This window comes from Nematocida homosporus, assembly GCF_024244095.1.
Source record: "Nematocida homosporus strain JUm1504 chromosome Unknown 4463, whole genome shotgun sequence".
Taxonomy (NCBI): domain Eukaryota; kingdom Fungi; phylum Microsporidia; genus Nematocida; species Nematocida homosporus.
The window spans coordinates 40,403-53,150 of record NW_026250685.1 but is presented as its reverse complement, the minus strand read 5'-3'; the positions used below and the strand labels follow the sequence as shown (position 1 = coordinate 53,150).

The 12,748-nt window shown below is 39.9% G+C and overlaps 7 protein-coding genes across 7 annotated transcripts; 3 read left to right on the top strand and 4 right to left on the bottom strand.

The window, feature by feature from the left end:
• Positions 1-424: 424 nt before the first annotated feature.
• Positions 425-2,308, bottom strand: NEHOM01_0597 (uncharacterized protein; the record flags this gene model as incomplete). The annotated part of the gene is made up of 1 exon (XM_051489475.1): positions 425-2,308. One exon carries the CDS (start codon positions 2,306-2,308, stop codon positions 425-427), a length of 1,884 nt encoding a protein of 627 aa, XP_051345435.1.
• A 21-nt stretch (positions 2,309-2,329) lies between these two features.
• NEHOM01_0596 (uncharacterized protein) lies at positions 2,330-2,629 on the top strand (the record flags this gene model as incomplete). The annotated part of the gene is made up of 1 exon (XM_051489474.1): positions 2,330-2,629. One exon carries the CDS (start codon positions 2,330-2,332, stop codon positions 2,627-2,629), a length of 300 nt encoding a protein of 99 aa, XP_051345434.1.
• Positions 2,630-3,816: 1,187 nt separating this feature from the next.
• On the bottom strand, positions 3,817-4,539 carry NEHOM01_0595 (uncharacterized protein; the record flags this gene model as incomplete). The annotated part of the gene is made up of 1 exon (XM_051489473.1): positions 3,817-4,539. One exon carries the CDS (start codon positions 4,537-4,539, stop codon positions 3,817-3,819), a length of 723 nt encoding a protein of 240 aa, XP_051345433.1.
• Positions 4,540-4,844: 305 nt separating this feature from the next.
• On the top strand, positions 4,845-6,173 carry NEHOM01_0594 (uncharacterized protein; the record flags this gene model as incomplete). The annotated part of the gene is made up of 1 exon (XM_051489472.1): positions 4,845-6,173. One exon carries the CDS (start codon positions 4,845-4,847, stop codon positions 6,171-6,173), a length of 1,329 nt encoding a protein of 442 aa, XP_051345432.1.
• Positions 6,174-6,666: 493 nt separating this feature from the next.
• NEHOM01_0593 (casein kinase 1) lies at positions 6,667-7,647 on the bottom strand (the record flags this gene model as incomplete). The annotated part of the gene is made up of 1 exon (XM_051489471.1): positions 6,667-7,647. One exon carries the CDS (start codon positions 7,645-7,647, stop codon positions 6,667-6,669), a length of 981 nt encoding a protein of 326 aa, XP_051345431.1.
• Positions 7,648-7,686: 39 nt separating this feature from the next.
• Positions 7,687-9,306, top strand: NEHOM01_0592 (sec1 family domain-containing protein 1; the record flags this gene model as incomplete). Its single annotated transcript, XM_051489470.1, has 1 exon — positions 7,687-9,306. The coding sequence occupies one exon, from the start codon at positions 7,687-7,689 to the stop codon at positions 9,304-9,306; it is 1,620 nt and encodes a 539-aa protein (XP_051345430.1).
• A 393-nt stretch (positions 9,307-9,699) lies between these two features.
• NEHOM01_0591 (ubiquitin-activating enzyme E1) lies at positions 9,700-12,564 on the bottom strand (the record flags this gene model as incomplete). Its single annotated transcript, XM_051489469.1, has 1 exon — positions 9,700-12,564. One exon carries the CDS (start codon positions 12,562-12,564, stop codon positions 9,700-9,702), a length of 2,865 nt encoding a protein of 954 aa, XP_051345429.1.
• Positions 12,565-12,748: the final 184 nt, after the last annotated feature.

Here is a 12,748-nt window from a genome sequence, read left to right as displayed (position 1 = left end):
GTTGAATAGTGCCTGGTTTGGATTAGAGTGGGTTTAGAATAGGGTTTAGACCGATTATGATGAAATCCGGAGTGAATGGCGCGGATGGACTTTGGATAATTTCCTTTTAGGGTGATAATCCTTATTGGGAAAGTTAGCCCGGGACTTTAGAAGCATACTACTTTAGGAAAGTCCTTTTTTGGACATTCCTCTTTGGGAAATACCCTAATTAGGTAAATTAAGAATGGCGGGCTTATTTACCCAATTAGGTAAGGACCAGAAGGACTCGGCAGGACTGAGAAGAAGTCTAAGCATGTCCGAACTAATAAATGGTCTAAGACTAATATATCGTAAGGTATACTTAGGTTAATATTACCTTAGAATGTATTGGCCTTGAATAATAATATACTGTAATGTATCTTTCTCTTACTAATGATTTATTGGGTTAGTTTTGGTCTTTCCGGCCCCAGGTAAGTTTGGTAGGACTGTCTGTATTGGATGGAGTTTCTGGTTTAGGAACTCGAGGCCGGTGCATAGTTGATGGTGTATCTGGTTGTGCTAAAGACTCTTCCGCTGGTTTTCTAAACCATTTAGACTCAGTAGTCGTACTTCGAGCGGGTGTATAGAAGTTAGAAGTACTGGAAGTACTAGTTGGAGGTGTATATAAGTTAGAAGTACTAGCCGGAGGCGTATAAAGACCGGAGGACTGGGAATTAGTAGTAAAAGTACTGAATGCTTTAGTGGTAGATGCAGATCCAACCTCCCGTTCGTTCTTCCAGCCGCGCTGTGGTGGAGTATAAACAGCTGCAGCTGCCTCATGGGCTGTAATGGGATCCCGAGCATTAGTCCAGCCAGAACCTGAGGCCGGAGTTGCTTCAGATTCAGACTCAGTATCTAGATCAGCTGAAGCAACGGATGAAGCAACAGTTGAAGGTGTTTCCGGAGCAGCCGGTACCAAACGTTTGGCTAAATCTTCAACTAACTCATGAACTCTTGGGGCCGAAGCCAGTACCCGAACTAACGTATCTAAATTCCTCTCTCTAGCCTGCTGGAAACGTCGATTAACCGTATCTAAGAAAAACTCAACCGGAGTAGAATCAACCGGTACTGTCTCTCTCTGGGCTCTTTCAATAGCCAGACGCAAGAGATACTCTTTCTCTTCAAAGATAGGACGTAATGGATTCCTTTTCCGGGGTTCACGTTTAGTAAAGCCAGAATTAGGCGTAGCCGGTTCACTAGGTACATCTGGAGTCCCGGGAGCATCAGTAATAGATAATAAAGGAGCTACAGGTGGAGTAGGAACTACTTCATCTTCTAACTCAACCAGATAATCAATATAAGAAGTATAAGAGTTCTTAGGATAAATATGAAGTAGACCATTCTGGACTCGATACTGAATACGATGTTTACGCAAGAAAGTAATCTTAGCCAAAGAATCCGTCTCATTAAGTTCTTCCTGAGTAGCAATTGCTCCTATATACCACTCCCAAAGCTCATGAGGAATATCCGGACTAAATACATAAGCATGACCAGCTACTAATCCTTTCTTATGCTGAGTTGGCTTATACCTAATGATCTTATCATAATCAGTTAAGATCTTCTGGTACTTAGCATACTCAGCTAAGGTAGGAATAGGCGAAATAGCCATATGTAAGCTCTGGAGACGTTCAATAGAGTTTAAGTAACCTCGATAATTATCAGCCTGTAAGAAGTACTGGGCCATAATCATCAAACACATTCTATCGGTTGAAGGAGATACCTTATCTAATTGACAAAGAAATTCTAATGATTTAAAAGCTTCATACTCCATCCCCAGTACATAGAAAGCATGAGTAAATTCAATGATTTTGACTCCTAAAGATGAATCCAGTAGATCTAATGAGTAGATTAAATGAAGAGTAGAAATTAGTTCACTAGGAATACCACTATAAATTGCTAAATCGGTCAATCTATAAATAATAGACTTAACTAAGTCTAGAGGTCCTTTCTTCATAAGTCTTAAGAAGGTCTGTAAAGCAGCTAAATCATCTAAACGGTCTCTTTTTTCAACTAACAAACAATCACACATCTTAGGTGAATCTTTGTTAATCATCAAACAATGTTTATAAGATCTAATGGGAACTTCAGTTAGACCTTCTAGATAACCAGTAATAAAGATTGTTGCATAAGGATATACTCTTCTTTCTTTAGTACTGAGTTGTTCAACAATTAATGAAGCTGTTTTGTTATCTTTGGCCTCTCTTACTAAGTCGGGTAAGACTTCTAAGATTCTTCGCTCATGAATAAACACTCCAATTCGCATTTCAATGTCTTGCACTGGAGCTTTCATCAAAAAGAAAAGGCCAAAATTATGCACTATATAGCTAAAGGACTAGAAGAAAGTGGTCGAGTCTTGTTATTGGGTGAGTTTTTAAGAAGGATAGGGATTGAGGGGGGTTCTGTTTTATGGAATGGTCTTTATAGTGGTTTAAATGCTCGGGGTAGGTCTCCTTTAGTTAGTGGATTAGTGGCTGGGTATGTTACTGGTATTCCTAATCAGAAGAAGATTCTTAAATCAACGGTTCTAGGGGGTGTATCTGGTACGAGTATTGCTTTAACCTCTAAAGTTATTCAGCAGTTGTTGCAAATCAAGATATTTAACAATAAATAGGTTAAGTTAAGATTGAGTTAAGTTGGTGTTGAGTTGGGTTGGTATTGGTATTGGTATTGAGTTGAGTTGGTGTTGGTGTTGGTGTTGAGTTGAGTTGATATTGAGTTACTGAGTGGTTAGATGCTGTTTTCAACTAATGCTAAACTAATACTAACACAATGCTAAACTAAGACATAGTCATATTAGATACTTGTAGGATTTATTGAATAAAGTATCAACGTATTGGATTGGTGTCTTCTTAAACCAAATACATACTCTAGTTGTACTTTACCAATCTCTAACCCAACCCAACCCAAATTAACTCAATGGAACTACTGATAAAGAATAAAGATATGTTGATTTGTATGTGTCTCCTGTGAAACATACTGTAATGCAATACCAACTCAATACTAACTCAATACAAGCAAAGAATGTGTTGGTGTTATGTTGAGTTAAGTTGAGTTATGATCTGCTATGTTATGTTAAGTTGTGTTGGTGTTCTGATATAATATGTTAATATTGAGTTATGTTGAATCGAGTTGAGTTGTTGTTATGATATGTTATGTTATGATACGTTATGATATGATATGTTATGTTATGATCTAATGTATTATGATATAATATGTTGGTGTTATGTTATGTTATGTTATATCATTGTGTAATTGTGGTTTAGACTGACTTACTCTTATTTGAACTCTATGTTAATCCTAACTTAATGTTGACTTAACTTAATGCAACCTAAAAGTTGAGTTTATGACGTAGCCAGAGAAGAGGATTTGATAAAGTTAAAGAGAACTTAAAGTGTATCTAATTTAAAATTAGTTTGGGTTTAGTTTCAATTTGAGTTGACTTTAAATTCGAATTTAGGATTGAGTTGGTATTAGTGTAAATAGTGATTTGGAATCTGATTAGGTCTAAGTGTTCTATTGGTAGTATAACTGAATGTAGACATAAGATAAGATGTAATATGGTGTAGTGTGGTGTGTTGATGTAAGATGAGATTGGAATGAGTGAGATAAGATAAGATAAGATTGGAATGAGTGAGTGAGATAGCGTGCTTGAGTGAGATAAGATGAGATTGAATTGAGTGAGATAAGATAAGATTGAATTGAGTGAGATAAAATAAGATAGAGATAGCATAATATAATATAATATACGATTGAGCAAGATAAGATAAGATTAAGATATAAATGGGTTTATTATAAGGTTTATTTAGAGAAATGCAACAGTAACAGAACCAGGGCAAAAATCAAAATTAACATGGATAGAAACCGCCGAGAAGCCTTTCTTCTCTCCGTGGCACTCCGTAAATAGTTCTTACTGATCCGGACATCAACTGATGCCGAGGTTGTTTTGGTCAAAATAGTATCAATTCGCTCATCTTGCGAAAATATCTCTTGCGTAATTAACTTCTGCAGTGTATCTATCTCAGATATCTTTCTTTGAATAGTAGCTACTTCCCTTTCCGTATACTGAACTGATTCTAAGATCCGCTCGTTCTCTTCCCGTAACAACTGCATCATTGGTGGTGGCGTACGTGTAGAAGGAGCTTTCTCTGGTTCTAAAGCAATATTAAGAGTAGACCTTCTCTTCCGATGTCGTTTAGTCTCTAATTTACCTCTAACCTTCTGTAAGACCGTATGTAAGGCTAAAGCAATACCATTAAGAAACATACTATTATCCTCGGTCATTATGGACTCTAAAACTGTTTTTAATGACTCTTCCTGAGATTCAGACACTTTAACTGATCTTTCTATTTCAGCATATTCAGCTGAAGTAGCTCGATCTATCGCATTATAACAGCTTATCAGAGCTTCTCTCTGCTCAGTCGCCAGACTAATTGCTGTGGCCAGTGGGTCTATCGGACTAGTACATCGGTCTTTTGGCTGGTTTTGAGTAGCCAACACCCAGAATTCCTCTGTCTTATCCATAAATTTTAAATTAGAGGTATTCCGAAATTTGTTTATCCCCTTCGGCTAAAACATGATAGTTGATACGAGGAATGTAATTCTTCTTAGTTGTATCGATGAGAGGAACTACTTGATATGGCTGGATTTCTTCTGGAAGTTCTTTAGTTTCTGGGTTTGTATAAAGATTAAAAGTAGATATCTTATTATGAGATAATTTTGAAACTGATTGGACATTATTTGGGGTGGGTGCTATCCAATTGGGGTAAGTTTTAGGCACTAAAAGTGAAGAAGATGGAGAGAGAGATGACGTGTCCATTTAAAATTTTATGGAATGTGTTAAGCCTATTACGGCTGAATTAGGAATTGCTGATTGCTTGGCATGTTCTGGATGCGTAGGAGTGGCTGAACCGGATGTTCAGAAGCACTTAAAAGGTTTAGAGTTGATTAAAGTATGTTTAAATAAGGAGAGTAGAGATAGTGCTAAGATTGGAGTTGTTTGGAGTGTGCAAAGCAAGTTAGCTTTATATTGGCGGTGGCTTAATAGAATGAATGAGTTGGGTAAATTAGATGGTCGAGATAAGGATATAAATGAGTTGGGTAAATTAGATGGTCGAGATAAGGATATAAATGAGTTGGGAGTTAGTATTGTTAGTAAAGATGGTAGAGGTGTTGGTAGAGATGGTGGTAAAGAGTATAGTATTGGTAAAGGTGGTGGTAGTGTTGGAGGTGGTAGAGATGGTAAAGAGTATAGTATTGGTAAAGATAGTAGAGATGATGAAGTGGATGTTAATGACTTGGATAGACTGGGGGAGAATGGGTGGATTTCGTTTAGGGAGTTTGAGCGGCGGGTTCTTTATTATATGCAAGATGTAGCTGTGATTGATGCGAGTTTTGGGAGTCGTCGGCTTTTGGAGGTGGAAAGTATGAAGTCGGGGCCGGTGGTGGCTTCTATTTGTCCGGGAGTAGTGGCTTATGCTGAAGGAACGGCCCATCATTTAGTTCCTTATTTAAGTCGTAGTTGGTCACCGATGGAATTAGCAGCTAAGTACTGGAAAGATAAAGGGTATACTGTAGTGGCTATAATGATGTGTAAGGATAAACGGATGGAATCAGAATGGGGATCAGTAGTTGATTATTGTTTAACAAGTAATGATTTGTATACTGGTTTATTCGAGGACTTAGATTTACCTGTTCCGCCTGAGTCTTATCAGCCAGATAGTTTAGGTATGTCTTTTCCACTGCCTGGTCATTCTTCGGGAGGTCTTTATGAAGGAATTAGAGACCAATTAGATCCAAATAGTATTATAGCCCAAGTTAGTAAAGAGAACTATCAGGAAGTGACTTACCAGAGTAATAATCAAATCCGTAAGATAGCGCAAATTCATGGCTTACCTCGGGTTGTTTCTTTTGCCACTAAAGCCAAACAACCTGCTTTCTTAAAACAGTACCACTATGTAGAACTCATGATTTGTCGTCGTGGGTGTCTCTATGGTCCATCCCAAGGCGCAACTGTTCCAGAAGCTGAGTATGCTGCACTAACTTCCCCTACTATATCACATCCCAACCCCATCACCAAACAAGATGCCCAAACTCTCCAAAAGCGCCCCTTCCTTGCCAAGTTAGCTACCCGCAAGTCTTTTGCCGTCAAATGGTAAGCACCCTCCTATCTAAAACATCCATTGCTACTAACTGCAATACTACCATACGACCACTACCAACCCAAGACCAATACGATCAACCTGATTACTGGCCAGCCATACACCAATAACTATCAATTGATATTACTACGAATACGCAACTTTAATATAACCAGGGCATTTTAATCAACTTAGTTTTGCATATCTACAATTTGATATGACGTCATCTTATTTCAACGCACCCTTATTTACTCAATAAATGGTACCCACACTTATCTCCAGTACTACCTTTAATAGAGCATGTATTAGTTAAGTATTAGTTAAAATGGAGTTAGTATACTAATCCAGTAAGTATCTCATGAATAAATACAATCAAATACTAACTCAATCTAAACTCAACTTAGCCAAATACCAACTCAATCTAAACTTAACATAACTCAACCACATAACAACTCAATCTAAATCCCAACACAATCTAACCTAAACTCAACTTATTTCTACCTGTTTTATTCTATTTACTGGGCTCCTTCTTCATGTTACGGCGAATTGGCTCCTGGGTGCGAGCATATCTCTGGTACCAATCAAAGTCAAAATCATACACAAAGTTATTCCGTACCATGGCATTAGCAAAGATCTTCTTGGCATACAAGTAGTCAGGCATATCATCATAAGCCAGTGTCTTGCAGTAGACCAAAAAGTCCTCAAAAGCCGGATCCAACCCACTACACAGTTCAGCCGTATCCGTAGCACATTTTATCTCGCCAATTCGTGCATACTTACTCTCCTTAGTACTAGCCTTAACATTCTGCCAAGGCAACTTCCCCTTCAAAAAGTAGATCAGCATATAGGCTAAACTCTCTAAATCATCCCGCCGACTCTGACTTATCCCTAAATGCGTATTAATAGAAACATACCTTACCGTTCCCACCAACTTCTTACCAGTAGCCATAGGCACATGCGCATAAGTTGTAGCCAACCGATAGTGACAAGATAGTCCAAAATCCAAAATGTAAAAAGCATTCTTCTCCAACCGTTCAGCTATCTCTCCCTTGCCAGAATAAACACCAAAAGCAAAGTTATCCGGCTTAATATCTCTATGTATAATATGCTTATAATGCAAATACTCCACCCGCGTAATTAGCATCTCAGCTAACATCAAAACAGTCTTCAAACTAAACCGGCGCTGGCAATAGTTAAACAAACTCTCTAAAGACGGTCCTAATAAGTCCATAATCAATACATCACGTTTAACTCCCTTGATATTAACAACCCCAGCATGATAGATCTTACAGATATAATTACTTTCTGAACGTAATTCCTTATAGATAACATATTCTTGTCTTAATTGATTGTTCCCAGCCTTCTTCTCTAGCTTAATTGCAACTCGATCATGAGTCTTAGTACATTCACCTTCATATATCTCACCAAAAGCACCTGAACTAATCTTAGTTAGCACCCGAAATCTTCCAATACAGGCATCCTTGATGTTCATACTTACAAATTTTGGCAAACATTAAAATTAGAATTAGATATGCTAAGGAAGCGATTACTGAATGAATTAGAGCGGATCCTTAAGAAAGATGAGTTCGAATGGAGTGTCCTAGTCCTGGACAAAATTGGACAAGATGTGATCGCACCACTCTTTCGTATGAGTGACTTGATGGAGATGGGAATTGTGCAATGTTTAAGATTAGAAGAAGAAAGACCAAAAGTAGTTGAGGCTCGGGCGGTTTATTTAGTAGCTGAAACGGCTGAGAATTGTGGGATTATTGCTAAAGATATTACAGGGGGATGGTATAGATCGGTTGAGGTGATTTTTACAGGGGTAGTAGGTCGATCTGAATTTGAAAGTTTGGCACAAGTAGTTGGAGCCCAAGGTGAAAGTAGACGAGTAAGACGAGTAATGGACGGATTAGTGCGGCTTTCAATGGTGAGTGAGCGGTTTTATAGCTTGAATTTGGAGGGGAGTTTTATGGCGGGGGGAGAAGAAGTATCGGCAGCTATAAAACTAGGGATATTATCATTGTTGCGGGGTTTGGAAAATCCGGTGATTTTAAGTGAGGCTAAGTATATGGGTTTAGGGGAGAGTATAATGAATCGAGCGAAAGAGTTGGGAGTGAAAGGTCGGCCGGGTAAAAGGTCGGCGGCGGTAGTTATACTGGGTCGGGAGATGGACTTAATTACTCCGGTAGAGCATGGATGGACATACGGGTCATTAGTAGTGGATTTATTGGGATACGATTTGAATAAGGTAACTATTCCTGGGAAGATGGTGCGTACGGATGGAGTGAGTGGTGGAGATGAAGGGAGTGATGTAGGTGAAGATAAAGTTTTTGATTTAAACCGATTTGATCAATTTTGGGCGCAAAACCAGAATGAGTACTTTCCAACGGTTGCTGAACGGGTTGAGCAAGAACTTGGTGAGTATAAGGCAGATTTAGCGCAACGATCAATCGATTCGTCCTCTTCGAAAGAAACAATTTCACAAGCACTAGCGCAAGTACCGGAACTGTCTCAGAAGAACAAGCAGATTCATACGCATATGACTATTGCTCTGTCCTTGGTGGAAGAGATAAAGAAGCAAAAGCTTGATGAGATTGTAGGATTGGAGAATGACACAAGTAAGATAGCAGAGATAAAGGATGAGTTGGAAGACCTACTGCCTAAAGTATCAGCAGAGAACTTCTTGCGGGCTTTAGCCGTTCTAACTAGTCGATTCCCGGAAGAGTCTGGCTACTTGGAAGGTTTAGCGCGTAAGAAGGGATGTGCCGTGGAAGTCCTGCGGTTCTTAGCTCAGAGTCAGGAAGAGAGTACGAGTGAGCGACGGTCAATAGTTTCGACTGCGGCCACTTCACTCTTCCGGAACATAAAGCGTATTCTGCCTCTGAAGAAGAAGATGCCCATTACAGTAGCTGTTCAGGACATTCTGAACCGGCGCACGAACTACCAGGCCGTGGAGTTGTATCCTAACCAGAACTTGAACTATGCCTCAGTGCATGTTTTTATGATCGGTGGAGGAACCTTTACGGAATACAAGAGTCTAATGGAGCTAGCCGAAGAGACTGGGATAGAAATAACGTATGGGGCCACAGAAATTCTAGTGCCTAGTAAGTTTCTGGCCAGAATAGCCGAGATATTGGCAACTAAATAAAGAAGTATTCAGTTGATATAAGATAGTATTAAGTTGAGTTGAGTTGAGTTAAGTTGAGTTAAGTTAAGTTAAGTTAAGTTATGTGTAGTGTTAGTATTGAGTTAAGTTGAGTTAGTATTGTATTAGTATTGAGTTAAGTTGTGTATAGTTGATATAAGACTGTGTTAGGTTGAGTTTGTGCTAAGTTATGTGTAGTTGGAAGACATCGATATTTAGATGTGCATTGGATTAGTACATTGTGAGTTGAAAGAACCCAACACTAACCTAATTTAACTTATTTGAGTGCATATCTGGCTTGAGATAAAGTAGGCTGGAGATAGGGTAAATTAAAGATAGAGTAAGATAGAGATAAGATGAAGAGACAAAGTGAAGAGATAGAGTCAAAGACCATGTTTATTTAAAGAGAATCTTTACGAAAGGTACTGGAACTTCATTACCTTCCTCATCCTCAATAACCGGATCAACTCGGGCTGAAAGAACTCCGGCGGGAATACCGCCCGGATAAAGTATTTCCGAGATCTTCTTTTGGAAGTTGGCCTTGAACTTAGCCGTGTTGTAGAACGAGCAGTAAAGCATAGTTAAGTCGTGCATAAGGGTTGAAATCTGCACATTCCATTCTTTGTTAAGTCGATCAAGTACTTCTTCCAAAGTACTATCAGCAATCTCTACCCGGTCCCATTGTGAAATCGTAATGGTTTTACTGGGCAGTTTCTGAAGTGTCTTATGGGGTGGTGCTGGCTCACTATGCGCTAAAAGAGGAATGGCTAATGAAACATAATTGTTCATGTAGATATCCTCGGCTTCCGGCCTATCTTTCCAAAACAAGTACTTTAATCCTTCCAGAATAGCCAGTCCAGATACAACAGCCGTTGTAGTTGCAATAGCTGGAATAATCCGGCCAGCTACTTTCTTGGCCTCCAAAGCCGTGATTGGAGTAATAGAGTAAACATGGCAACGAATATTAGCGGCCGAAGAGATAAAATCAATATGTCCATTCGTCTCAGAATCCTTCTCAAACTCTTCTTCCTGTAACGAAACACGAATATCTACCTCACCTTCTGGCACTGAATCGTCTTTCTCCAAACGGGCTTCACGAATAGCCGGATCAATATGGGCAGCAATTTCCGCCGGACTGAACTGCTTAGCCGGCAGATTGAATGTCCGGCTGAGTATAGCCTGGGCTGAATTAATGAACAGTAAGTGCTCCGGATCTTCAACCGATAAGTCAATAGGAGTCGGCATTTTCTTAGGTGGAATCCAAAAAGGCGTACCCTCCTCAGTCATATGATTAGCCGGGAAGGTTTCCAAAAGCAAAGCCGGCGTCTTAGTGAATCGCTTATAAAAGAGCTTAATTGCTTCTACCAAGGCATCCTCAGGCGTTTTAGGCCGAGTAGCTAGCAGGCGTTTTACTTGTAAAGGCAGTTCAGTTACAGCTGCTTCACTAATGGCCGATTTAGCCTCTAAAATCCGCTCCGAGAACAAAGACTTGAATTCAGCTAAAGCCCATTCCACACAATGCACCGGCAAGTGCGGAAAGTTCCTAATCGTGCACAAAGGAATAGATCTTTCCTGCGGATCATCCGTATTGCCATAATGCTCTGTTTTATAAGGAATAACCGTCTGTGTATGTCCTTTAGTACCTAAAGTCCCGGCATCAATCATTGGAATTTGCTGGTAAATAGCCGTCTTATCCATGTACAGCCGAGCATCCACATTATCTAAAGCATTAAGAATTACATCCACTTGGGCATAAAACTGGTCGTTAAACAGAGTTTCTGTCTCCTTCCCTACTTTAGAGGTATAAGCCAGCATAGCTGCGTTCATGTCCTTATTAAGAATAGCGGCTTCACGAGTAGCCACCACCGACTTCATTTGCGAAATATCACCCTCTCTAAACAAGAACTGCCGGTTTAAGTTACTCTTCTCAATAGCATCCATATCAGTTACTACTAAACGTTTGTCCTTCCCAGCACCAAGTAAGGCTAAGTTCTTCAAGTACTCGCACCCAATAGCACCCGCACCCACCACAAACAAGCCCGCCTTAAATATCTTATCTATATCGGCACCCACTAAGTTATACAAAGATAAGTACCGACGATCACTCACCATTTCACTACCAGCTACACCACTACCATTAAATCCCGCCGCTTTCCTTTCAGCAGCATAGTACCTCTGAGGAGGCAGCATTTCCAAGGCACTGTAGTACAAGAACTGCTGTAAAGGCATGAACTTAGCACTACAAGCCTTTAAAGCCTCATGCGCCGCAATACCTCCAGCCACCGAAGTAATGGGAGCAATTGACTCCCAGCACTGTCTAAAGAACTCTTCCACCAGAACTTCTTCCTGTTCAGTCAGACTTACCCGGGCTTTGAACTCCTGGACTGGATCTACCTTACTAGCTAGCTCATCAGCCCAATGGAAGCATTTATGCACCAGTTCAGAGGTAGGCTGAGTACTAACAATCAAAGGATTCTCTAAAGCCCGAGCTAAATCCTTAAAACTCACCACTTTCTGTCTCTTCACCTGCTCAAAAGACTTACCCACCAGATCTTCACCACAGTACCCTTGAATAGAGAACTTAAAGGCTTTAGCATCTCTAACAGTGTACCGCTTAGCTCCAGCCCCTTTTATCTCAATCTCATCTCCATCCTCTAAATTATGCCGTTCCAAAACGGCCAAAGTCACTTCACCCGTTTCCGAAACACTCTTAATTGTTCCCAGGAAAGGTTCTTCACCAGTGGCATCAGTTGTAATAAAGCTTTCCCCAAAATCACAGAAGACTTCCAGGAAGAGACCTTTTACACGAGCAATCACCAAAGGCACTTCAGCTTCCCGGCACAAAGCACTTACTCGTAATTGTTCTTCTAAGACTTGGTCACACAAAACAACTACTCTAAAGACTGATAAATCCGAAGGAAACTCTTCTAAAACCGAGACAGATACTTGACTGTTTAAAGCTTTCAGTTTATACTCCACACTTTTATCTACCCGATCGCCAAGATCAGAGTCCGAGCAATAAAAAGCCGTCCCTAAATCTTCACTACGAACCGGTTCCTTATCTAGAATACTTACACTCCGTACACCAGCCAAACACAAATTCTTAGCCACTTCTAAGCCAACTCGACGCAAACCAACCACCAGAACATTTGACCTAAGCATTCTCTTCATTGCCTCACTACCAATCACATACAATTGACGCGAGTACAAACTTTCATCTACTTTTGGGGACAAAACTCTCCCAGGCATTCTTTCCGGCATAAACAAATAAACAGAATCCGAGGTATATATTGAGTTGAGTTGGCTTAAGTGGGTATTGAGTTGAGTTAAGTTGAGTGGGTATTGGGTTGAGTTGAGGTGGTATTAAGTTAAGACAATCTAATGCAAGTGTATACTGTCCTATTGGGTTAGTATTATTATGAGCTTATCTGTCTTAATGTTAGCA